Source organism: Syngnathoides biaculeatus, chromosome 23, assembly GCF_019802595.1.
Source record: "Syngnathoides biaculeatus isolate LvHL_M chromosome 23, ASM1980259v1, whole genome shotgun sequence".
Taxonomy (NCBI): domain Eukaryota; kingdom Metazoa; phylum Chordata; class Actinopteri; order Syngnathiformes; family Syngnathidae; genus Syngnathoides; species Syngnathoides biaculeatus.
Window position 1 is genome coordinate 70,166 of NC_084662.1, and position 25,869 is coordinate 96,034.

The 25,869-nt window shown below is 42.1% G+C and overlaps 1 protein-coding gene across 13 annotated transcripts in view; it reads right to left on the reverse strand.

The window, feature by feature from the left end:
- ube2j1 (ubiquitin-conjugating enzyme E2, J1) overlaps positions 1-25,691 on the reverse strand; it is a 54,285-nt gene extending 28,594 nt beyond the window's left edge. Inside the window, exons 1-4 of one of the 13 annotated variants that reach the window (XM_061813250.1) lie at positions 25,300-25,690; positions 25,120-25,187; positions 24,956-25,042; positions 9,698-9,771 (exon numbers count right to left, since the gene is read on the reverse strand). In XM_061813250.1, coding sequence (XP_061669234.1) covers positions 9,698-9,771; positions 24,956-24,986 — 105 coding nt within the window. In that variant the 5' untranslated portion in view covers positions 24,987-25,042; positions 25,120-25,187; positions 25,300-25,690. The other 12 variants (XM_061813251.1, XM_061813249.1, XM_061813248.1 and 9 more) reach the window with 12 other exon arrangements.
- Between the last annotated feature and the right edge of the window lie 178 nt (positions 25,692-25,869).

Consider the following 25,869-nt stretch of genomic DNA (forward strand, 5'->3'; position numbering starts at 1 on the left):
GTTTCTGTAACAAAGTATCAGATCACCAAGCTCATATTGCACCCGAGCCGTAGTCTAGAATAGTAAATACAGCGTAAAACTATTCACAAAGTATCACATCACCAAGGATAAAATATAAAAATGAGACTGATAGGCGAAAGGAATACAATGAGATGCAACGTAGAGGTGGCGTAAGCTAAACAAAAGGCATATGATGACATGTACACCAGGTTGGAAACGAAAAAAGGAGAAAAGGATCCCTACAGGTTGGCCAGACAGAGGAACGAACCGGAAACAGCCGATCAGGGGTGTGACGTATGACGTTGTGACAACAACATGGATCCCATAGCCGTACACTATAAGAAGGCCGATGATTGTATGGGGTGGACAGGTGTCTTTATGCAGCTAACGACCTCACACAGGTGGATCTGATTCAGGATAACACATGGAGTGGAGGTGGACCTTTATAGGCGGACTGACGTGTTTTTGAGGGTCAGAATTCTAGCTGATAGATAGGTGTTCAAATACTTATTTGCAGCTGTATCACACAAATAAATCGTTAAAAAAAATCATACATTGTGACATCTGGATTTTTCTTTTTAGATTATCTCTCTTATAGTGGACATGCACCTACGATGAAAATTCATATTAATACTTATTTTCTTCACTGTAAGTCATGGGTGCCCAATGTGTCGATGCGTGCAGGTGGGTCAGGTGGGGAGGATGTTGGGAGCTCCCGACCACCACCACCACCGGGCACACCATGTCTGGGCACCCCTGACGTAAGTAATAAAGTACGGAACAAAGGAAAATAAAGAGAATAAAGAATAAATAACTACAATAACAATAAAGACATATATAACACATAGCTCTAGATTCATTTTGACAACATCCATGATATTTACTTCGACCGGTACGGTACATACAGAAGACTTGTAAAAGGGTTAGGAAATCAAACAATTATGGCTCAGTCATTTAGAATATTTCATCGGGTCCCTCGTCCTCGTCTGCCCACTCGTCTGTTGGGGAGTCTGGTGTCAGTGGACACATATCGTCTAAATATGACTCGAAACGATATGGTAAAATGGCCCCAGTCGCTTCACTCGCTTCTGAAATTTTTTTTCTTCCTCAAGAAGAGCTTCAGTCTCAGAAGGGGCATCAGAAAAATCTGAAAATCGCTCTGGTTCATTTGCCATTGCATTTGGAACAGCGTGTTTTCAATGGCAAATGCTCCACTGTGATGTCTGGACATGACCTCAGACAAATATGGCTGCCAACTGTGATGCACATTTTATCGCGTCAGACTGACGCAACTTTGCGCTATTATAGACCGCTCCCAGCTCACTTTTCACAACTGTTATTATCAAAGTGATTATTATTGGTAGTTTTGATAATACCGTAATTACTCAAATAATGCGCACATTTTTCCCAAAATATTTTCAAAAAGTTAATAGAGCGCATTATATTAAGGTATGGATGAAAAATAAAAAATAAAATCGTATTGTATAGTCGTATACAGGCACATAGAATGGTAAAAAATGCATACATATATATCTCAATATGATATTCGATAGTATGGTTATGCGCGCCCCCAACCTGAGCTCTCAGAGGTCCTCCGGGAGCTTGTATTTTACAATCGTTAGCCTAGCATGCTTGTTGCTACTGCATCAAAGATCAGAAACGACTGTCCATGAGTTTGTTTTAACTTACTAAGACAAAAAATGTCAACTACAAAGGCTACTTGTGCAGCTGCTTTTTAAAGAAATGTGTCATCACTCATGTCGATGACGCCGCCAACCCAGAAGTAGCGCGGCTGTCCGAAACTATGACAGGTCAATGACTTCAGCTGGGTATCAAAAGAAAGTGAGCTCAAACTACGTAGTACGAGGAACATGGACACATTGAAAAAAAAGGGAGCGCACACACAATTGAAATGCTCACTTTTTTAAATATGCCAATTACGCTCGTTTCTACATAGTGTGAGCTCACATTGTTTTGATAGCCACCTGACACTATAGTGAAACCTGCTGCAGAATGGAGGGGGTGAAGCTGTGCTGCGCAACCTAAAACTCTTGGAATTAAAAAAATGTTTCCTCACAAACGCCATGGATGCCACAGCAATGCACCAAAGATAGCTATTATGGATCTTTTTTGGGTTGGAGATGAGTGAGATGCTTCTTTTGAAGGCTTTGCCAAGGATGTGTAATAAATAGAGGATAAACTGCACTATGCACAAACGTTTTATGCGAAAATATTAAATGCAAAAAATATTGGAGTTAAACATTGTTAAATAGTTTATATTTTTAAGACTGTAATATTTGTTGTCAACAGTATTAATAAAATATGGCATCATTGAGCATTTATTTTAGCTGGTTGAGGGATACTGTTCTGACAATTACAGGGACCAGGACAAGTGTATCCTGTAGTCTGTCCTGAAATATATATTACCGCTACATCAGCACATGCACAAAGATTATTACTAATGATTGTTGTACAGACAGTTTTTTGAAAAACAATACAAGTACAAACCTAACGAAATATAAATAGATAAGTTCTAATATTCTTAGCATATGGGTAGCGGCAAATTGGTGGTGTGCATTGTACATTGGTAGAAGGGTTTTCCTGATGTTTTTAGGTCAACTTTGGAGGTGCGCATTATACTTCAGGATGCATTATACTTGAGAAATTACGGTACCTATTTAGATTTTGTATTTTTGTGTCAGTGGCACTTTCAGGATGAAGTGTGACTGCATTACGGATCAGGTCTGAGCGCCTTCCTGTTTGCTGTGTTAATGGACAGACTGACAGATAAACTTAAACTGGAATCTCCTTGGACCAAGATGTTCGCAGATGACATTGTCATCTGAAGTGAAAGCAGGGAGCAGGTGGAGGAACAATTAAAAAGATAGAAGCATGCACCGACCGGAAAGGGGAGGAATAAAGATTAGCCAAAGTGAAAAAGAATAATATATGTGCGTGAATGAGAGGGGTAGAGGGGGAAGAGTGAGGCTCCAGGAGAAGAGATAACAAGGGTAAACAACTTCAAATACTTGAGGTCAACAATCCAAGGGAATGGTGAGTGAGTGTGGTAAAGAAGGGAAGCTTGGGTACAAGCAGGTTGGAACAGCTGGCGGAAGGTGTCTGGTGTGTTATGGGACAGAAGAGTCTCTGCAAGATGAAAGGCACAGTTTATAAAACAGTGGTGGGCCAGCCATAATGTACACATTAGAGAAGCAGGAAGCAGAGATGGAGGTGGCTGAAATGAAAATTGTTGGTGTTCTCCATCGGAATGAGCAGGTTGGATAGGATTAGAAATGAGCTCATTAGAGGGACAGCCAAAATTTGATGTCTAGAGACGAGGTTCAAGAGAGCAGACTTCAATGATTTGGACATATCCAGAGGCAAGAGAGTGAGTATATTGGGGACTGGCCATAGGGGTCGGGTGCAATGTGAGCTGGGAAGTAGCAGAAGGAGGGGACATTGGCGATTCGATCCCAGGCTATAGAAACTAGCTCAAGGGACATGGAATGTCATCTCTCTGGCAAGGAAGGAGCCCAAGCTGGTGTGTGAGGTTGAGAACTTCCGACTAGATCTCGTCGAATTCCCCTCTACGCATCGGGACTCTGGACTTTCCCACGGTGAAAGCCCCAAGCATGTGTGGGTATTCTTATTGCCTGCCGGCTTGGCGCCTTTACGTTTTGGGTTCACCCTGGTGAATGAAAGGGTAACCTCCCTCCATCTTCCGGTCGGGGCACGGATCTTGACTGTTGTTTGTGCCAATGCACCAATGAATATTTCAGAGTACCCACCCTTTTAGGAGTCCTCAGAGGGAGTGGTGGAAAGTGCTCCCTCTGGGGACTCCATCATTCTGCTGGGGGACTTCAATGCCCACGTGGGTAATGACGTGATTGGGAAGAAAGTTCTGTTCTGTTTCTGGACTTCTGTGCTCATTATGGATTGTCCATAACAAACACCATGTTGAAGCATAAAGGTGTCCACATGTGTACTTGGCACCGGGACACCCCACATCACATTTCGATGATCAACTTTGTGGTCGTGTCATCTGACTTGCAGCGATGCGTCTTGGACACAAGAGAGGGCGGAGCTGTCAACTGATCATCCCTTGGTGATGAAGGGCTCCATTGATGGGGGAAGATGGTGGTCCGACGTCGCAGGCGCAATCGTATTGTCAGGGTCTGCTGGGAACGGTTGTCAGATTCCCGTCAGAAGGAATTTCAACTCCAACCTCCAAAAGAGGTAGGAGTTTGCGAATGTTCCGGGGAGGCAGGAGACACTGAGTCCGAGTGGACAATGTTCCTCGCCTCCATTGCTGAAGCAGCCGACCGGAGCAGTGGCTGTAAGGTGGCCGGTGCCTGTTGTGGCGGCAACCCCCAAAGCCTAAAGCTGAAGAAAGAGTCCTATCATACATTGCTGGCCTGTGGAACTCCAGAGGGAGCTGATAGGTACTGGCTGGTGAAACGGAATGCAGCTTTGGTGATTGCTGAGGCAAAAACACGGCAGTGGGAGTAGTTCTGTGAGGCCCTGAAGAATGACTTCAAGTTGTCTTCGAGGAAATTCTGGTCCGGCGTCTCAGGAGGGGGAAGCAGTGTACCATCACTGTGTATAGAGAGCATGGGGCACAGCTGACCTCAACTCGAGATGTTGTGAGTCAGTGGGGAGCATACTTTGAAGACCTCTTCAATTCCAACAACACACCTTCCCATGAGGAAGTAGAGTCGGGGTTCTCTGAGGCAGGCTCCTCTATCTCTGGGGTTGAGGTCACTGTAGTGGTTAAAAAGCTCCTTCGTGGCAAGGACTCAGGTGTGGATAAGATTCACCCGGAGTTCCTAAAGGCTTTTGATGTTGTGGGCTTGACCTGGGTGACATGCCTCTGCAACATCGCATGGACATCGGGGACACTGCCTCTGGATTGGTGGACTGGGGTGGTGGCCCTCTTTTTTAATGAAGGGGACCGGAGAGTGTGTTCAAACTTTAGGGTGTTCACACTCCACAGTCTCCCTGGTTAGGTCTATTGAGGGGTGCAGGAGAGGATCCCTCAGTATCTCATGTACAGGGAGTCCTCGGTCTATGACTGAGATCCGTTCCTCCAGTAGCGACTTCACTTGAATTCAACCATTAAAGTCAGAATTCACATCAAAATACTTCGTATAAAAAATAAATACATTGAAATAGACAAAATGACGTATTTAGCATCACTGCTGAGAGGTGGATGGAGAAGAAGGGGAGGCTGTGGTTAGCTATTGCGAAGCAACCTGGTCCTCAACCCTCTCCATCTCAACAAGTATCAAAGAACCTTGTTTTATGATCACTGTATCTGTCATATAAACGGAAGCCTTCACATGCGGTAAAATACGGGCTTTGTCTTTAATAATTGTCATGGAATGGAGCGGGAGCTTGACAGCCGGTTGGTACAGCGTCTGCAATGATGTTTCTGTTCTGGTGAAGAGGGAGCTATGTCTAAAGGCAAAGCTCTCAATTTACCAGTAGATCAACGTTCCTACCCTCACCTATGATCCCAAATACGAGCGGCCGAAATGAGTTTCCTCTCCAAGGTGTCCAGGGTTTTACTTAGAGATACGGTAAACACCTCAGTCATCCAGGTGGGGCTCAGTGTCAATCTGCTGCTCCTCTGCACTGAGAGAAGCAAAAGGAGGTGGCTGGGGAATCTCATTGGGATGCCTCCCTGGTGAGGTGTTCCGGGCATGTCCCACAGGACCCCGGGGACAACCCACGACACACTGGAGAGACTCTCGGCTGGCCTGGGAAACGCCTCGCCATCCCTCCAGAAGAGCAGGATGAAGTGGCTGGGGAAAGGGAACTCTGGGTATCCCTGCTAAAACAACTGCCCCCGCGACCTGACACGGAAAAGCAACAGAAGATGGATGGATGGATGGATGGATGGATAGCAAATTCATTGCATTTATCGGCTGTTACGAGTTCTGGAGCTGATTTGGTGGGCTTGTGAGCTTGTCAACCACAGCAAACAGAATGCGAGTGTTGCTGAGGTTCTTACGGATGATTTCAGGAAAGTGTTGGTGTTCAGCTGACTAACTCTTGATTAAAATTACAAAGACACTGTCTGTAAAGATCATAGTCAATTTGGAGTTTAGTTTTTCTCCACTTACGTTCTGCTTTCCTACACTTTGATTTCGAGCTCTTGACCATCAATGTGTTCCTCAGCGGTGTTCTTGGTCACCTCAGGATGGTCTTCGTTTTAACAGCAGCAACAGCATTCATGGCATTTGAGATTTTTGAGTTGAAATTGTCCAACAGTTCATGAACTCTCTGTTGCACAGCTACAGTCTCCATAAACTTTGTGGAAGTACTCTCATTTATGTATCTTTTCTTAATAGAAAAAGGTGGTCTGAACATTTGGAAGAATCTGTAATTCAAAAAATATTCAAAAATGGTCAGAAATAGCCATATTCTGAATGTCAACTGATAGAATTTTAAGATCCTTAGATCCAAAGTTTTAAGATGTGACCTTGAGTGTGAGTTGGACTCTTGTGTACCAGAAAGGTGTTGGGATGTTTTTATGTTATTGTCAATATGAATGTTAAAGTCCCCTGTTATAACAAAATACCTGTATCCAGTACAAATTGAAATATCCTCCAAAAATTTTCTTTTGTTTGTTGAAGGTCTATAAATTATGAATTTAATAACCTTTGGGTCACCTTTCACAAAAAAAAACATATTCAAAAGACCTAAAATCACCTAGGATTCATAATTTCATAACAAATTTAAATATCTTAAAAATAACGGTAATTCCACTGCCTTTTCTCCGCATTCGACACTTGTTCACAAAATTTAAATTTGATGGTGTTGGGTCATTTAAAATACTATTATAGGTACTTTCTGATTACCAAATTCAATTTAATAACAACAAATCCAGATTATAGGTTGTATTGTCATGAATCAACATTAATTTGTTCCCCAGTGACCTGATATTAAAAAGAGGTAGTCTCGCAGAGATAACGAGACAATGGTTTGATGGATTTGCATTTTATCCTCATTAAATTAGTAGTTCTTTATGTCCCTTGTAAATAGAGGGATGAAAAATGCCTAATCTCCATATGGGTCTGAGTTATTCTGGAAAAAAAAAACTGCAAATGTCAAATTTACAGATAAGATTTTTCATCGGTGAAGGAGGGGCCTTTCACATCTTAGTGGACAGTGGTTTCAAGTACGGGGGGATTGGAGGAAGATCTTGGCGTGGTTTAGGCTGGACTCTAACGTTAACAATCATCTTCACCCTATCCAACAGACGTAACATTGCAATCAGGCTAAAAGAGGGAGGGCCAACATCTACCTCAGATTGTCTGGTTGCCTTATTCATCCAAGGAGAAATCTTAGGTGTGAATTGCTCCAATGGGACAGGAATAGGTGTGGGAGATTTAAAGTGCTAGCACATTCCATTTGCCATTTGCTTCCCCGAATACTGTATTTGGACGACCCAAATGAGTCTGTCTGCACGTTATCTTGCCTTATCTCTTCCTCTGATTGTTTGGGAACAACTGGATCCTTTTGTCCTTGATTTTTGTAAACGTTTTCTTTTTGGGGTGATGAATGACAGCCAATAACTTAACTGTCAATTGGGACAGAAACTGTCAACTTTGTAAAGATGGCTACGGTCCCAAAAAATGCAGAAATTGTCAATGAAACTCACGAATAATGCAGTACACACGTTGCTTAACACCTTATTCAATTGAGGGAGCCTCAAGAAATTTTCAGCTCCAATTTGTACAAGTGGGAGAGGTCCACTAATAAAAACATCAGCATTCAAACACTGCACTTTTGTTTGATCAATGAATCTCGCTTCATTACCTCTGATTGCTGCTTGAGAATATCCAGGGCCCCTATGTGTATAATGACAGATTGCACAGGTGGATGCTGATCAGTGAGTTCCAGGATTTTTTGAAAGATAGTAAAACACAGTACTTTAGTGTTCTTCAAACTGTAAAAGCATTTCACATACTTGACAGCTCCATAACCAACTATGAACGTTAGGTCCCAATTTTTTCTTGGATGATTTAATTTTATATCTTTCAGTGGCGGGGGGATGAGCAGTCTTGGCCACAATCTTTTAAAAGTGGCTCAAATATAATTGCAACTCTGATGTCAATGTTTTGCACTGACTCAAGTTTCATTTTTTGTTGCTCTTCGCTGTAACGACCATCCATGGCCGCCCACTCGGGGTTGAGGCAGCCCACAACAGTAAGGATTCCTTGGTAATCTGCTGGTGTTGTTGTTCCTTTTTAGATGTCCATATCTTTGGACTTGGCTCCCAGTAAATTCCAGGGAGAACTTCTGGAAAATCCGTTATTGTTTCCACAGTCCACATCTGTCCGCATTGTTGAGCTAATTGGCTGTCTATTAGCACACTTCTGTTCACCATTTTGACATTGGTAGAGTGGTTTCATTCTTACTGTCCATTTTACACCAACATAGGCCAAGATGGTAGATTTTTTATTCCAGAATTGACATCCTCTGCAGTAGTCTGTGATAGTCCTCAGTAAAAGGGAGCCAGCTTGACAGTTGATTTTGTTGCTCACACCAAGCTTGTGCTAATAACCACGCCACCCTCACGATGATGTATCAACTGATTCTTCTTCTTCTTTTCCTTTCGGCTTGTCCCGTTAGGGGTCACCACAGCTTGTCATCTTTTTCCATCTAAGCCTATCTTGTATATTTTCCTCACTAACACCCACTGTCCTCATGTCTTCCCTCACAACATCCAGCAACAAAAAAAGCATTTGCACTGTATGAAAAGTGAGAAAGTAACATCAAGCAAAAAAGAGCAATATTCTGCAATAGCTGAGTCAATCACCAGATGTCTACCCCAATTGAGAATGCATTTCACTTCCTCAAGACAAAACCTAAGGCAGAAAGGCCCACAAACAAGCAACAATTGAAGACAGTTGCAGTTAAGGCCTGGTAAAGCATCCCAAGGATGAAACCAAGCATTTGGTGATGTCCATGAGTTCCAGACTTCAGCCAGTCATTGTTTCCAAAGGATTCTAAAAAAATACTGAAAAGTAACATTTTACTTCAGGTTATGTTTAATTGTCCCGTTACTTTTGAGCCCATGAAATAAGAAACACTTGTAAAAATGTCTAGAATTCCTACTTTGACTCTGACTTTGACTCTATTTTTGTTCCATGGTAGTAATTGTATCATCATTACCACATTAACTGTAACCATTCATTGATCCATGAATCTAGTAGGTCTCAAACGACTGGTGACAAATTATTTGTTTTTGACATTCGGTAAATAAATGATTCTGATTGTTTGCCATTTTATAATCTCCCTGCAGTTTTGATAGGAGGTGAATAAACTGAGAGCATCCATAAAATCAAAAATATTGGGGCGGTTCTAGTATTTTCAGACTCTTGTTTGAGAGGAGCCTAGGTAGAGATATCCATTTAGTTTGGTAACGATTGCACACAGTTCAGTGGCCTTAAGCTCAGTTGATGTTTTTCTCTATACTGAGCATTCGGAAGAGTCAACAAAAGGTCTCCAATTAAATCAAATCTGTTGGATTTCACCTCAGCACTTTGGCAATCCAGGTAGTCTGTAGGTGAATTAAGGAGACTTGGATCACCATTAGGTAGTTCGCTAGTCCACAGGCCAGTGAGAATAGAGTGTAAGACCCATTTCGTTCGTGATGGACATCACTCCTCTACTAAAGTAAACTTACTTCTAGTGGCTGAGCATGGTAGTGCTCTGTGGGATCTCTCAATTCAGCAGCCTCTTTCATCAACCTCTTCACCGCTAGTCCAATAAAAACAGACAAACAAATGGGAAAGTCAATTTAGGTTATCAGACAACAGTTGATGCCAGGAGTTGACAAACACTGTGCAAAAACACGTTTAATTTTTTGTCACTGTCTGAAGGCCAATCAGACTAAATTTCTCCATTTTCAGGTCAGTGAGGATCATCAAAACGATTTAATTTTGTTAAATGCCACAATCAGATTTAGAGAATTTTATATTGTTTTCTTCAAGGTCAAATGTTTACATGCAAAAAGTACAATGTCTTTAAAGAACATGGGGATTCCCAGATGATGAGGCCAAGGCTTTGAAAGCTCCTGCTAGGTTCCCTGACAACGTCATTGACGGCACACCAGGAGATGTATTTAAAGTCACACCTCAAATACTGCTTCCTTGCACGGCCCTGGCAGACGTTTTTCATCATGAGCCAATTTTTTAGCCAAATTGAATTTTCATTAGCCACTTTTCCTGAATCGTAGCCAGAAAATAGCCAATCACATACCCATAAAACTGCGGTCGATAACATGACTAATACTCTTTCTTGTTCTACTGATTACATACATACAGGTAACTTTGTGACGTAAATCTGATCCAAGGAATTGTATTTTTATTGGTCACTGAATTTAATAAACATTAACAATGACAGAGATGTGTCATAAATCATCACATTCCTGTGAATTCAACAACTGTCAAGTCTTTGCTTCACTCATTTTACATTTTGAATCTCAAAATTAAGTAAACTTGTTGAACAGCCTGGAGCCTAATAATTGGGAATGAACACTTATGTTTCATCAACTGCTACATGTATGTGATCTAACTGAACTCGGTCAACTTACTTATAGGTACCTATAGTATACACGCTAACACACAATTATAATATGAAATGTAAATTGTGTCTAAAGAAGTCCTGGACTTGATATTATAAGAGTTAAACCACATTTTTTGACAGATAAACTGTGGAGGACAGAAGATAAAATTATATCTCAATCAAAAATTAAATCTCACTTTTACCATCGGGGTAACCATTAATAATTTATTCAAAATAAACACATCTTAAATTTCTCATTCCTCGACTGACAAATAACATTGTTCAAAACTAAGTTTTTGCAGGATCCCTGGCATAAAGATTCTCCTGTTTTTTACTTGCCCACCCATTTACAAACACTTTTGTCAAAATCAAACAACTCTTCTTTAGGGCCTTCAATTTTAACGATAAACAGTTCATTGACATTTTCTGTTTTGAGACAGTTCCTTAAAGCCCCACTGATCCGAAAAGCATGATTTTTCGTATGTTTTTGATATTTTAAAAAAAAGGCAGCTGGAATGGACCCATCCATTTTTTCACCACACATGATTTTGATGGATATGGCTTTTTGTAATTCCCGCTATGAAAATCTTCTCGTGGGATTTGTTTTTGGAGAAGAAGCAGGAAGTGATGTTATCAGCAGACGCCCACTCAGGTGGTCTCGTGTGTTTATACTAGATTTACCTGCTGGAAGGTAGTTCTTTGTTCCTTCGTGTTAGCCAAAATGCCGGCTCGTTGTATTGCTGGATATTGTTCGAACACTCGGGAGGATGGATTTACTCTTCATAGTTTTAAAAAAGGACCTGATTTGTCGTGAAAAATGGATTGCACAGGTGCAAAGGACAAGAACTTCCTTAAAAAAACAATAGTTGGGGAGACGTAGTCCTCTGAGAATGTAAATAAAGATCCGGGTACATAAGTCAGGGGTGCTAATTGTGTTGATGTGCCCGTCAGCGCCTCGTTCGCCGCGGACAGCTTTGGCGGCTCCTCGTCCTCTGAGCACGGCTTCGGTGTCGCCTCGTCTGCCGAGCACGACTTCAGCGGCGCCTCATCTGCCTTGGACGGCTTCGGCGGCGCCTCGTCCACCAAGCACAGCTTCGTCTTGGGTGGCTTATACATACTGTCGGGGAGTCTGTTGTTAGTTAGAAGTGATCCCCTTATCATCTAAATATGGCCTGAATCCATAGGGTAATATTGCCTCGGTCACTTCAGACAATTGTGAGATGTTCTCTTTTTCGAAAAGAGCTTCCGTGTCCCATAGCAGGGGCCACTAAGTGTTTTCAATGGCGAATGTCCCGGTGTAACGTCTGCTGATGACATTGCAGGCAATATGGCTACCACTTGGATGTCGAATGAGACTAACACAACTTTGCGCATGGATGACACGCTCTCCCCTCATATTTTTTTCATAGAGACATTGAAGTGAATAATGTTATATGTATTTTTTATTACAATATCTATTTTACAATGCATATAGGGACGTCATGACCAGGCAGAGGAACAATTAGAAAGATGGAGACATGCACTGGAAAGGAGAGGAATGAAGATTAACCGAAGTAAAAAATAATATGTGTGCATGAATGTGAGGGGCGGAGGATGAAGAGTGAAGCTCCAGGGAGAAGAGATAGAAAGGGTGGACGACTTCAAATACTAAATACAGCGCAATGGAGAGTGTGGTAAGGACGGAAGGTTTCCGGTGTTCTATGTGACAGAAGACTCTTCGCTAGGATGACGGGAAAAGTTTATAAAACAGTGGTGAGGTCGGCCATGATGAACGGATTAGAGACAGTGGCACTGAAGAAACAACAGGAAGCAGAACTGGAGGTAGCAGAAATGAAGATTCTGAGGTTCTCGCTTGGCGTGAACAGGTTGGATAAGATTAGAAATGAGCTCATTAGAGGGACAGCCTGTTTTAGAGACAAGGTTAGAGAGAGCAGACCGAGGACATGTTTGGACATGTACAGAGGCAAGAGAGTGAGTATATTGGTAGAAGGGTGCTGAGGATGGAGCTTCCAGCCAAAAATGAAAGAGGAAGACCAAAGAAAAGGTTGATGAATGTTGTGAGGGAGGACATGAGGACAGTGGGTGTTAGAGAGGAAGATGCACGAGATTGGCATGGATGGGAAAAGATGACACGCTGTGGGGACCCCTAACAGGACAAGCTAAAAGGAAAAGAAGATAGAGGGGCATCATTATTTTTAAGAGATGTCAGAGTTTCTATCGTAAAATTTTTTTGGGAGCAACATATCTGTAAATAAGTTACTTTTCTAACAGTTAAGACAGAATTGTCACAGTACTTGCAGTGAGTCAGAGAGCAAATAAGTACAAGTAAATTAATTACTGACTTTCTTTTGCAATAATTTTGCATTTGTGTTGTCAGGCGATGGCAAATGTGTAAAAAGGGAGCCTAATGTTCTACGCAGAGTTTGAACACAGTTATTAACAAGATTAGGAACAGTTATGTCTGCTTGTTCTGCAGTTGAAGCCAGTCTATGAGCACCACAGTGATCGGAGAGCATGAAAGCATTTTCCCACTTCATCTTGGTTGTCACACCACTTCTCACACTTGTCATAGAACTGGCTCCATCTGTCCCGAATACAATTAAAGCTGATGGTTCCATTCCATTTTCATTTAATATTTGTTTGAGCTTAATCTGAATGTCTTCTGCTGTGTACCCACTTAAACTGGCAACAGATAAAAATATCATAACTATAACTTTGTCTTTTACAACATACCACACAAATATCATTACATTTTGAGTTATGCTTACGTCTGTGGATTCATCAATCAATAAGCCATACAATTTGACCCCCTTTACTTCTTCCAGCAACTCTTCTCTTATGACATCTGGCAAACTATGCTACATATCATTAACCGAATCGTAACTGGAGTACTGTATGCAGTTATCAATGCCGAGGAGCTCTCAGGGCTTGCAACCATGCAAAAAGGTTTCTAATTAAATATTTAATTCGAAACATTTTATTGCATTTTGATAGCCTTAAATTATTGTCATGTGCAAGATGGGAATTGTGGGATTACATGGATACATAATGATTTCAAAATTTAAATTCAATTAAAAAAATGTTTGCTTGTTTGTAGCCTTACTCAATAATCTTCCACTAATATGACATAGCAAAACTGTCTACAGATTAGAAAATTGGTTAGAAGTAATCAGCTTTCCATGGACAGAAGGTTAAATATTTTGGAGGGCTACAGATGTATTCCTGTCTAGCAGTGCATCATGTAGTAGAGTAGGGGTGCTCAATGTGTCGATCGCGACAACCAGTCGATCGCGAGGCAGTTTTGGTTGATCGCGTGACGGCGTGCACAAAAAAAAAAAAAAAAAAAAAAAAAAAAAAAAAAAAAAAAGACGTCAGCCTATAACTCATCTCATCGAAGGTCAAAAATCATCTTATCAATTGTGGCAGATACGTTAATTTCACATACATAAAGGGGCGTTCTAGCAAGCTGGTCTCCTATTTACGTTTTCCCTTTTGCCTTCTCCATGGATGCCGGGCAGATGCCCCCCCACCCCGTCTGTAGATCGCGAGAGGCTGGCTGCTTGAAAAGTAGATCTTGTGGTAAAAACGTCTGGGCGCCCCTGCAGTAGAGCTATCAAAAATCACACAATTTAAATCAATCAGGCCTACAGCAAATTAGGCTTAGTAAAAAACAAATAATAAAGAAAAACTCACGACGACTGAACAATGCCTGTTCAGTTTTCCAGTCATTGATTTAGCCAAGTCTTCCTTTGCCATTAAGTAAACATTTTTCATGTCACAACTGCCGCCATGATGTTGTTGTACGTATTTGAAGTGGCTTTCGCAAAGGCGCCCGCGTCATGTTGCATCATTGCAGCTGCAGCAAACTAGTGATCATCTGTCCGCTGATGCTTCAAAAAGTCATCCAACTTTGGCGCCACCAATGATTTTCCGTGTCGGAACATTTTTTCCTTCCACTGCAGAAAAAATGGGAGTTCCTCAATTTGATCCACATGAACATTGTAAACCATTCCTGGCAAATCTTAAACCTCTGACCTGCTCGAGGAGTAGATTTTCCGAAAGCAGACAAAGTTGTGTTGGCAGCTAACAAGATACACTTATACCGCTGCCATTCGTTGCTTTTCATCAGATAATCCCAAAGAAGGCTTATGAATTTTCCGTACCAGGTACTTCAACATCCACATGTAGCGTGGACCGATGGCGAGAAAGTGAGGATTTGACGCAGAACCTGGGTGCAGTTGTCCATGAACACAGTTGTCTCCAATGTATAGAATTATTTGGTCAACTTCCGTTATAGCTTCCAACGAAATCACAGAACTCTTGTACTATACATTAAAGTCTATAACAGTACAGAATCGTATGGTAAGATAAACAGACAATTTACACTTTCGCCATTTTTTTTTTGCAATTTTAAAACTTTACTTGCCAGACTCATTATGTGTTCACATATGGCAAATTGGCGAATAAGTAGCGAGGGCCCTGCCTTGTATGAAATCATGGGAAAATCAAAAGAAATCAGTTAAAGAATCATGGAGCTCCACAAGTCTGTCTTATCCTTGGGTACAATTTCCACATGCTTTAAGGTGTAAGGTTCATCTGTTCAAACATCATCAATCCAGCATCGGAGGGTTGATGCATTCATTGGAACTAAGAGTTATGCCACCTAATATGAAATGTTCAAGTTAATTTAGTAATGTCTTTGGTTCATTTAAAAAGTAAGTTGCTTAAAACAAAGGTGCTCCATCCTAAGTGGTTTAAAGAGCAACTGACACCAAAATATACATTTTAAAATAGATATCATCATGAAAACTACATATAATTCACTTCGTTGTCAATACAAAAAAGGTGAGCAGAGAGTGTGTCATTAATGTGCAAAGTTACAGAAGTCTCTCTCGACATGCCAGTGGCGGCCATATTGCTTGCGACGTCATTTACAGTTGCCATAGAAAACACGCTGTGCCACGTGCTATGGGGAACGAATAGAGAGAGTTTTTGATTTTTCTAACAAAGAGAACATCTCAGAAGCAAGTGAAGTGACCAGGGCCATATTACCCTATCTTTTTTAGCCATTTTAGATGATAAACGGATCACTTCTAACTGACAACTGACTCCACGAGAGACAGATAAAGAGGATGAGGAGCCCGATCAAATATTCAAAATGACTGGCCCACGATTATTCAATTTCTTAACCCTTTTACAAGTCATGGTATGTAGCGTACTCAGGAGGACCCATGCTGGGCGAAGTACGTACATCAGGGGTGCCCAAACACTGGTGGCCGGTGGGTGGGGAGGGGAGCTCCTTTCTCCTCCCCGCACACGGCCACCTACCTCTCCACCGACCCACTTCCGCATTGGTGGCCCGCCGGCTAACGGCAACACTGCCTTCCTGGAACACGTATTACGTCGGATTACGTCGTCTAACACGGACGGAGCCACACTGCCTTCCTAGGACATTCGCTGGAAATAACATTTGTCCGAGTTTGGTGGGTATACGTTGTTTAGCTACTTAGCTCGTGGAACATGCTACTAAATATTCCTTGTACTTCTATTTTGTTATTCTTTGGTTTTGTTTTGTATTGTGTGTGTGATTAACCCCAAAGAACCCAAGATATCCAAATACTCTTAAATATGTGACCCCACGGGTTCTCCGGGGTTCAATTCTCTTAAACGTAATACAAGTGCTTTGTTAAATTTTGCCCGTTTGACCAAGGGCATTAATTCTTAATTCACATGTAACATATGCTATAAACTGTGAGACAAATTAGTCCCCCACAAGTTTTAATAGCTTTACACACACACCTACCTGTCATTTGGAACACACAAAGCTCATCTTTTGCACCTGTGCAATAAATTTTTCACGACGAAACGGGTCTTTTGGAAATATGTGAAGAGTGAATCCATCGAGCAAAAACGTTAGAAAGGCTGACAGTGATGCAGAAGACAACAAAGACTGACGATCTCGAGAGGAGGGGACAATGCAAAGACTCGCATGGATTATGTTTGTCACGGCTGCTTTGTTTGTCACATTTGCTTTGTTGTGACCACGGACTACGCTAAGGAATAAAAAAGTGGAGACGTGGAGATGTGATTAGAACGGGTTGGAGATTGTGAAAGAGACACATCCCACATCCTCCTCGTGAGCCAGAAGGCCCTCTTGTCTTACTTACTTTAAATGTCCTGGGCTGCTTAAACCTGACAGATGTAACCTTGAATCTCAGTTATACAGTCAGTCTCTCAACCTGGCAGTATGTATTATTTATTACACAACATGCTACTATTAAAATCCATCTGTCTGTTGTATTTTTTTATTCTTTAATGTCGAATACAACTCAAATCCTGAAAAACTTCAGTAATTCAATTTTTAAAAGTCAACTGAAGACAACGTCACAGTTCAAGACAGTGATTTACACAGATCAAGGGTCCTTTGAAGATAATGCAGCCCGATGGGTGCACAACCCAGTGCAACCTGGACGTCAGTCCAAAGCCCGGATAAATGCAGAAGGTGACATCAGGAAAGGCACCCACCTTAAAACTTTGCCATACAAATATGAGCGTTCATCTAAAGAATCCCATACCGAATCGGTCGGAGCATGGGTGAACAATGACCACCCTGGCACCTTAAACCTGCAGGGCGTAGGTTGAAATTCAGCTACTGTGGCGATGACAGGAGAGGCTCAGGAGTTGGTTGACATGATGATTAGGAGAAAGATTGACAGATTGTGTATCCAAGAGAGCAGGTGGAAACGTAGTAAGGCTAGAAGTTTAGGGGGAGGGTTTAAATTATTTTAACATGGAGGAGATGGGACGAGAAATGGAGCAGTGGTTATTTTAAAAGGACAAGCTGGCTAAGAATGTCTTGGAGGTGAAAAGATTATCAGATCAAGTGATGAGGCTGAAACTTGAAATTGAGGGTATGTATAATTTGATTAGGGGCTATGCTCCACAGGTATGATGTGACCTAGAGTTGAAATAGAAATTCTGGAAGGAACTAGATGAAGTAGTAAAGAGCATCACAGATAGAGATCATAGAGAGTTGTGATTGGTGCAGATTATAATGGACATGTTGGTGAAGGAAACGGGTTAGAGATGTAGAAGTGATGGGCAAGTATGGCAACCAAGAAAGGAACTTTTGAGGGACAGATGGGCGTGGACTTTGCAAAAAGAATGGAAATGGCAGTAATTCATGCTTTTTTTTCCACAAAAGCCATGTGACCTCCAAGAGTGGGAAGTATAAGAACGCAGATGGATTACATCTTGTGCAAACGATCCAATCTGAAAGAGGTAATTGACTAAGGTTGTGGTAGGGAAGAATGCTATTCAACAGCATAGGATGGTGGCCTGTAAGATGACTCTGGTGGTGGGGAGGAACATTAAGAAGACAAAGGTAGAGCAAAGAACCATGTGGTGGAGGCTGAGAAAGGAAGAATCCTGTGCAGCCATTCGGAGAGAGGTGAGACAGGCTCTCAATGGACAGGAGGACCTCCCAAAAGACTGGACTACGAGAGCCAAGGTGATCAGAGAAACAGGCAGAAGAGTACTTGGTGTGTCTTGTGTTAAGAAAGGGGAGAGGAAGCTTTTTGATGGAACGCCAAAATACAGGAAGTCATACAAAGGAAAGACGTTAGCAAAGAACAAGTGGAACATAGAGGACTGAGGAGAGAGAAAAGGAATACATTGAGATGTCACATAGGGCAAAGGCTAAGTAAAAGGCATATGATGACATGTACACAAGGTTGGACACAAAAGGAGAAAAGGATCTCTACAGGTTAGCCAGACAGAGGAATACAGACAGGAAGGATGTGCCGCAGGTAATGGTCATTAAGAATAAAGATGGAAATGTGTTGACTGATGCCAGTAGTTTGCTCAATAGATGGAAAGAATATTTTGAAAATTGATGAAGAAAATGAGAGAGAAGAGGAAGAGGCAAGTGTGAAGGACCAGGAAGTGTCAATGATTAGTAAGGGGGACGTTAGAAAGGCACTTAATATGATGAAAAATAGAAAGGAAGTTGGTCCTGATGACATAACAGTGGAAGTAAGGAACAAATTTGGAGAGGTGACTGTGGCGTTTATGACCAACTTATTAAAGAGGATGCCTAAAGAATGGAGGAAAAGTGTGCTAGTTCTCATTTTAAAGAACAAAGGCAGAGCTGCATGAACTAGAGAGGAATAAAGTTATGGAAAATAGTAGTGGAGGCTAGACTCAGGACAGGAGTATCTGCGAGCAACAGTATGGTTTCATGCCAAGAAAGAGTACCACAGATGCATTATTTGCCTTGAGGATGCTTATGGAAAATTAATGTTCACAGATGATATTCTGATGTGCAGTGAAAGCAGTGAGCAGGTGGACCAACAATGGATAGTTTTCCAATTACGCCATCCTGTGTGTCACCACTACCCTCGGACCAATCGGCTATATTAACGATAGAAAAAAACTTCACGCTTCACCTATCACCTGCATTCTTTGACATCTATGACGCACAAGATGGCGTAATTAGAAACCTATCCATTAGAAAGATGGAGGCATGCACTGGAAAGGAGAGGAATGGAGATTAGCCAAAGTACAACAGAATATGTGGGTGAATGAGAGGGGGCCGGCATGGTGGCTTTGCTGGAAAGCGTTGGCCTCACAGTTCTGAATTCCTGGGTGCAATCCCGGACCCGCCTGTGTAGAGTTTACATGTTATACCTGTGCCTGCATGGGGCACTCCGGTTTGCTCCCACATCCCAAAAACATGGAACATAAATTGGACACTCTAAATTGCCCCTAGGTGTGATTGTGAGTGCGACTGTTTGTCTCGATGTCCCCTGCGATTGGCTGGCAACCAGTTCAGGGTGTACCCTACTTCCTGCCTGTTGACAGCTGGGATAGGTTCCAGCACTCCCCGCGACCTTTGTGATGATAAGCGACAAAGAAAATGGATGGATAGAATGGTCGTCCGTGAGGTCTCTTTCTAGTTGGACATGTCGGGAACACCTCACCAGGGAGGCATCCACGAGGCATCCGAATCAGATTACCATCTACCTCCTCTCAATGAGGATGAGCACCGGCTCAACACTGAGCCCCACCTGGATGACTGAGCTTCTCACCCTGATCCCCGGACACTCTGTGGAAGAAACTCAATTTTGGCCACTTGTATCCGAGATCTTGTTCTTTCAGTCATGACCCACAGCTCATGCTTATATGTGAGGGAAGGAACGGTACTACTGGTAAATTGAGAGCTTTGTCCTTCATTACCACAACAGACCGATAAAAAGTATCATCACTAGTATCACTGCAGATGCTGCACAGAACCGTCTGTCGATCTCCAGCTCCATGAACAAGACCTGAATATCCTTGAACTCCTCCACATGGGGCAGGATCTCATCCCCGACTCAGAGAGGGCACGCCACTCTTTTCCGACTGAGGACCATCGTCTCAGATTTGGAGGTGCTGATTCTCATCAGAACCGCTTCACACTCAGCTATGAATTACTCCAGGGAGAGTTGGAGATCACGGCTTGATGAAGCCAACAGAACCACATCATCTGCAAAGAGGAGAGATGCGATGCTGAAGCCACCAAACCGGACATACTCTACGCCTTGGCTGCACAAAAAGATTCTGTCCATAAAAGTTATGAACAAAATGGGTGACAAAGGGTAGCCTTGATGGACTCCAACTCTCACCAGAAACGAGTCCTTATTGCCGACCAAACTCTAACAAGAAACAAACAGCTCAGGTGGTTCCAGACTCCATACTCCACAGGACTCCACAGGACTACCCGTGGGACACAGTCGAACGGCTTCTCCAAGTCGACAAAACACATTTAGACTGGTTGGGCGAACTCCCATGCACCCTCGAGGATCCTGCCGAAGGTGTAAAGCTGGTCCACTGTTCCATGGTCAGGATGAAAACCACATTGCACCCCCTGAATCCGAGATTCGACTTCCCGACACACACTCCTCTCCAGTACCTGAAGAGATCTTACCAGGCAGGCTGATAGTGTGATCCCCCTATAGTTTCAACACATCCTCCGGTCACCCTTCTTAAAAGAGGGGACACCACCCGTCTGCCAATCCAGAGGCACTGTCCCCATGCGATGTCGTGACAACCAGAACAGCCCCACAAAATCCAGAGCTTTTAGGAACTACGGGCGAATCTCATCCACCCCCGGGGTCCTACCACCAAGGAGCTTTTTAACTACTTCGGTGACACCAACCCCAGAGACAGAAGAGCACAGATGGGACACAGCAGGTGAGGCTGGGGGACACAACATCATCCACATGCATTATAAGCACCGGAACACCCAAAGGTTGTGTCCTCTCCCCTCTGCGCTTCTCGCTCTACACAAGACTGCACGCAGTTTGTCTTTATAATCGAGCGCAACTCATGCGCCCAGTTTTTAAAATGTACTGCAGTAACCTTACCCTTCTAAGTCAGGAGTTTCACTGCGGCTGGTATTGGCACAGACACCATAGGGTGCAGTTTTCTCTGCATTTTTCCGTGTCCGGAACAAGGAACAAAGCAACAACAATGGCGACCCTGGAACAGTGTCTTCTCGGACAAATGGACCTAGATGACCAGATGCTACATTGAATTATACTGCAAAATCGATAAAAGCGGTAGCGATGGGATGTGAACCAAAGGGAACCCTGAGGGGCATCATCACAGCATGTGCCTAAAATGGACTAATAATGAGAGAGTATCTCTGCGGTATTCTACACTTTTTACCATGTAATGATCACGTGACGTAGTGATACGGGGAAATGCGGTCACTTGATGCACTGCAGGCACTGTCAGCCACACACGGGGGATGAAAAAGATACATTTCATTAAAACCGCCACGGCAGCACTAGGCTCTCCCTGCCAAATTAAACCATTTGGCTCATCACCCTAAAGATTTTTTCATATTGAGGACATTGTCTTTTACCACCTGCCATCAGAGAATTATGAAAAAAATGAAAATGAATTGTAATTAAGAATCCTTCGTTCGACATCCGAGTCTCAGATGACTATGGGCTTGCGCACTGGAATTGAAGACATTGTCTGTTATGGCTGGTAAGGCCAGCGAAGCCGGAGTGTCTTCTCCACTGTGCAAGTACCTGGGAAGGAGTGTATGGAGAACACCCTCTTACCCATGCAGACACCCAGCTATTTGCTCATAACTAGGGGATTGGTTCGTAAGGCACCAGGGCATAACCACACGGCAGTGGGCTTGTATGCCACGTCTGGGGGGCCTAAACTCCTCTGAGTCCTTGCCAGTTCTGCCTGGGTCCTTGAGGTACTCAGTTGCCCAGGTGACGGCACATTGGAGCCACAAAGCCACATTGGAGTTGGTTTCGCTATATAAAGCTTATACAGCAAGTGTGGCCATACGTTTTTTTTCCCCCCAAATTGTACTTTTCAAGCAGTCAGCCTCTCGCGAACGACCGGCAGGGGGATTGCATGTGCGGATCACTGTAAATAGTAACCAGGAAGTGTTCTGTGCTCAGAGCCAACAGAGCGAGTATAGCCACTGTGCTGCCTCATAAAATATGTTGTTGCTTATACAGTATTAGCACAAGAGGCTATAACTAAGCAGCTAATAACCAATAATGATTAGATGTGTGCAAATTTCCCCTGCTGGTGAACGAGCCTCAACTGTAACAGCCACAGCTTTATCCTGTCAGATTAACTCCATGGGAGGCTAAGGAAGGAGGAATTTGGGTGCGTTTTCATTTGTTGCACAACACATCAGCATCTTGATTAAGTGAAAACGAATTGTCTGTAATACTAAGCACCGGAGACATCAGGGGCGGAGTCAAGGATGTTTCTTCCCCGTTTGGGTGTGAAAACTGGCACACATCCAGATTTTGCTTGGATTTAAAAAATATTATTTATTTTCATTTTTTTTTCAATTAATGTCCAAAATATATGTAATAATAATATTACTTCACATTGGAGGGTTTATTGTACATATGAAATTTGGGGAGAGTCTTCCTTTAATGACGCACACTGGCACTGGCAAAAAGGGAAAAAACAAAAATCGTTTGCAAAATGATAAATTTACAACTTACTTTCAATGTCTATGCATGGCTTTTGATGGGAAGTTTGTCCTCGCAAACATGACCACCATTGTAGCCACCTTGGGGAGCGAGGTTGCTACAGCGCACCACTTCAGCTATGAAACATTATGAGTGCCTGCCATGCATTCCTTTCCTATGTTCAAAACGAAGTTCATTTTAATTTCGCTATGGCCCTGTTATATATTCCAACAAAGGTCAAAGAAAGATGGCATAACGTTAGAGGAGTATGAACATTCCGAAGCTGCCTAGGATTCTAGACTTCTTAAATTTGAAGTGCTTCATCCGGGATAACCAAATACTGAAATAGATGGGTTTCCGATGACATCACCAGTACCAGGAGTCCCTTATTTGCCATTTTGTGTGTCTAAAGCAACTGTAGCGCTTATTTTTTTATATTTATTTTATTCTTTATTATCTTAATGTCGTGAACGAGCAGCAGTTAGCTGTGGATAGTGGAACGTGCTTCGGTTTTCGAATGTTTTGGTTTTCAACCAGCCTTCTGGAAAGGATTGTGTTTGTGAACCGAGGGACCACTGTACTAGAAGAAAATAGCTTGAACAAGAATTCCTGTAGAAATAGTAATTTGAGTTGTTAGAAATAACTTCACAGTCCTTCAAAGTACTCATCCAATTGACTATCTGCATTGTAGACCAGACTTTATTCCAACAATTGACAAGATCACCAGTGTGTGTTGAGCTCTACCATTTGATTAGATTGTTGAATACAATCAATTATACAAGTACAGTTTGACTTTGGCACTAAGGAAATTGTACTGGTGTTGATTGTTGAATTTGATCTGTCCCAAGTTTGTTCATAATTAAAATTTGGTCACCTACATTTGTAAAGAGTGGTTTTATTTTCCTTGTGTGTTTTAAAATGAAACAAGGCGACAAAGTACAATGAAACAGTTATCACACAAAGACGACACAATGTAATATACATGACACTTTATTTTGCCCTATTCTTCCGACATTCTTTACAAAATTTTCCTTTAGGTACCTGCTTTGTTTGCACATTTAAAGATCTTTTTAATTTGTAGTCAATGATGTTGTTGCATTGTCCAGTTTCCTCTTCTTCATCAATGTCTTGAACTATTCTATACTGTACCTGTTAAAAATACAAACAAAACATGAGAAACATAATAACGTGAATATTTTTAAATCAGAATACATTTATAAGGTGTGTGTGTAAATTTTTAGCAAGTATTTTTGATACCTTGTTAAAAGTAAGGTGTTTTCAATGAAATACTTGAGGCAACAAGGAATGAATAAATTATGTATTTTATACAAAGGCATGACAGAGAATTCTTTAAGGGAAAAAAAAAAAAGCGACTTACATTTATAACTCCAGAAGGCAGTAACCAGTAAGACCTCTCTTCTATAACCGTCTTGCTATCCTGTAATTTTACTGAAGCCTCGACTGCAAAAAGAAGGGCAGCCACGTGTGAACACACTTCTCCAAGACCGGCCATACAGGTACAACCGGAGAGAAAGCAGCCATCTTTTTGGGATATGATCCAAGGACATAGTAGTGGATGGGTAGACCTCTGAAAATGTCTTTCTCGAGCCGCCATTACAACACTGATTAACAATCACCTGTTGCAGTACATCTTGAACCCACCCACTTACAAAGTAATTGTAGGCTTGTAGAGACTTGAAAGCCTTCAGTCCTTCAAAAGTATATACGCTCACAGAATTCACGAGATAATTAACGATGTCAGATATGTCATGTAAGGGTAGCCTTCCACAGTCACTCCAGTTGCTTGCTTGAAATTCATATTAATCTTTTCTACCGCTGTCCTTCCATTTCTCCAAGTATATGGCTCTGCTTAAAGCATCAAAGGTGTTTTTGTCCACGACATTTGCATTTCCTTTAAAAGACGTCATAACTCTTACATTAAACGGGAAAATTAACGATAAGTGATGTTCTCTGAAATCAAAGACACACGGTATGGCATCCGTCGCAAGGCATGATGGGTAATCGGAAACCTATCCATAGGTTACTAGTAATCTGAAACTCCACCTGCTGACGTGTCCCACGGCATGTAACGAACACACAATTAAAATATGAATACGGTTATAATAAACTTAAATCTGAGCCCAAGCCCACTGGAATCTTAGATCTAACTGTTGAAATATTGACGGTGATGTGGTCGTGGAAATTCAACTTGACAAACAATGCGAATACATTACATAGAACGTCTAAAAGGAGGTATATTATGAGATTAATGTCTTCTGAAGGCCAAATTTTAGGGAGCATGAACACAAATACAAACGTGCTTTTTAAATGGCAACCGTGAGGTTACAATCGGTGTGTAATACACTGCAACTTACCTGGACTTTTGAGGTTATATTTACTATCCATTATGAAGTTCTTCGCGCACTTTAAAGATATGCCGTCTTGGTCGTCCACTTAATTAGCTATTTGACGATAGGTCAATAACCTGTGAGTTCGCTTAATTTGACTCTTTGGCTACCATTGTTCAGTGTTCACATACAGGACATCTGAAAACGTAGTTGATGCTCCTCACCCCTGCGTTGTAAACACGCACCTCACACGTTCTGTCTGATTCCAGGCGTCACAAAGAAATATATGAAGAGATTTAAAAAAGAGAGAGAGCGCAGGCTTTTCCGTGGTTTGCGAGACGTGTAGCTTAAAAACATTAGCTCACCCTTACGTAAAAGCATGAGGTAGGTATGGCACACCCCGTTTATAGAGCTAGTGGGTCAAAGGCATCAGCGAGTTCCACGTGAGTGAACAGCAGTATGAAGCCCAAAAATAACAGCGATTTCTAGCACATTTGCTGCTTATATTTGCACATAAGGCCGAGGAATATAATAAGCGAACTGGGGTTAACCTTTAACCAAGGGTACAATTACCTTTCCCCGAAGTATTCTATATTAATAGCGCACACTTTGGCATTGGTAAAAAGTTTCAAACAAATCAAAACGGTGATGTGAGAAATTTACACTTATTTTCAATGTCTATGCTTGGCTTTTGTTGGGTACTCTGTCCTTACAAACATGGCCACCAATGTAAGCACGTAAGGGTTGCTGGGTTGCTACAACGCATTAGTGTGTTTTCTGGTTATGTATGTAGGTCGAGCCTGAAGGATTCAAGCGGTTCGACCCACGAAGCAACGTCACACGTCCGCCATTTTGGATGTGGCTGATCTGCCTGTAAACTAATGCAAACAAATCGACTGAACATTATAAAGCTAAAAGAGTTGATGTCTGTGTCGTTCATT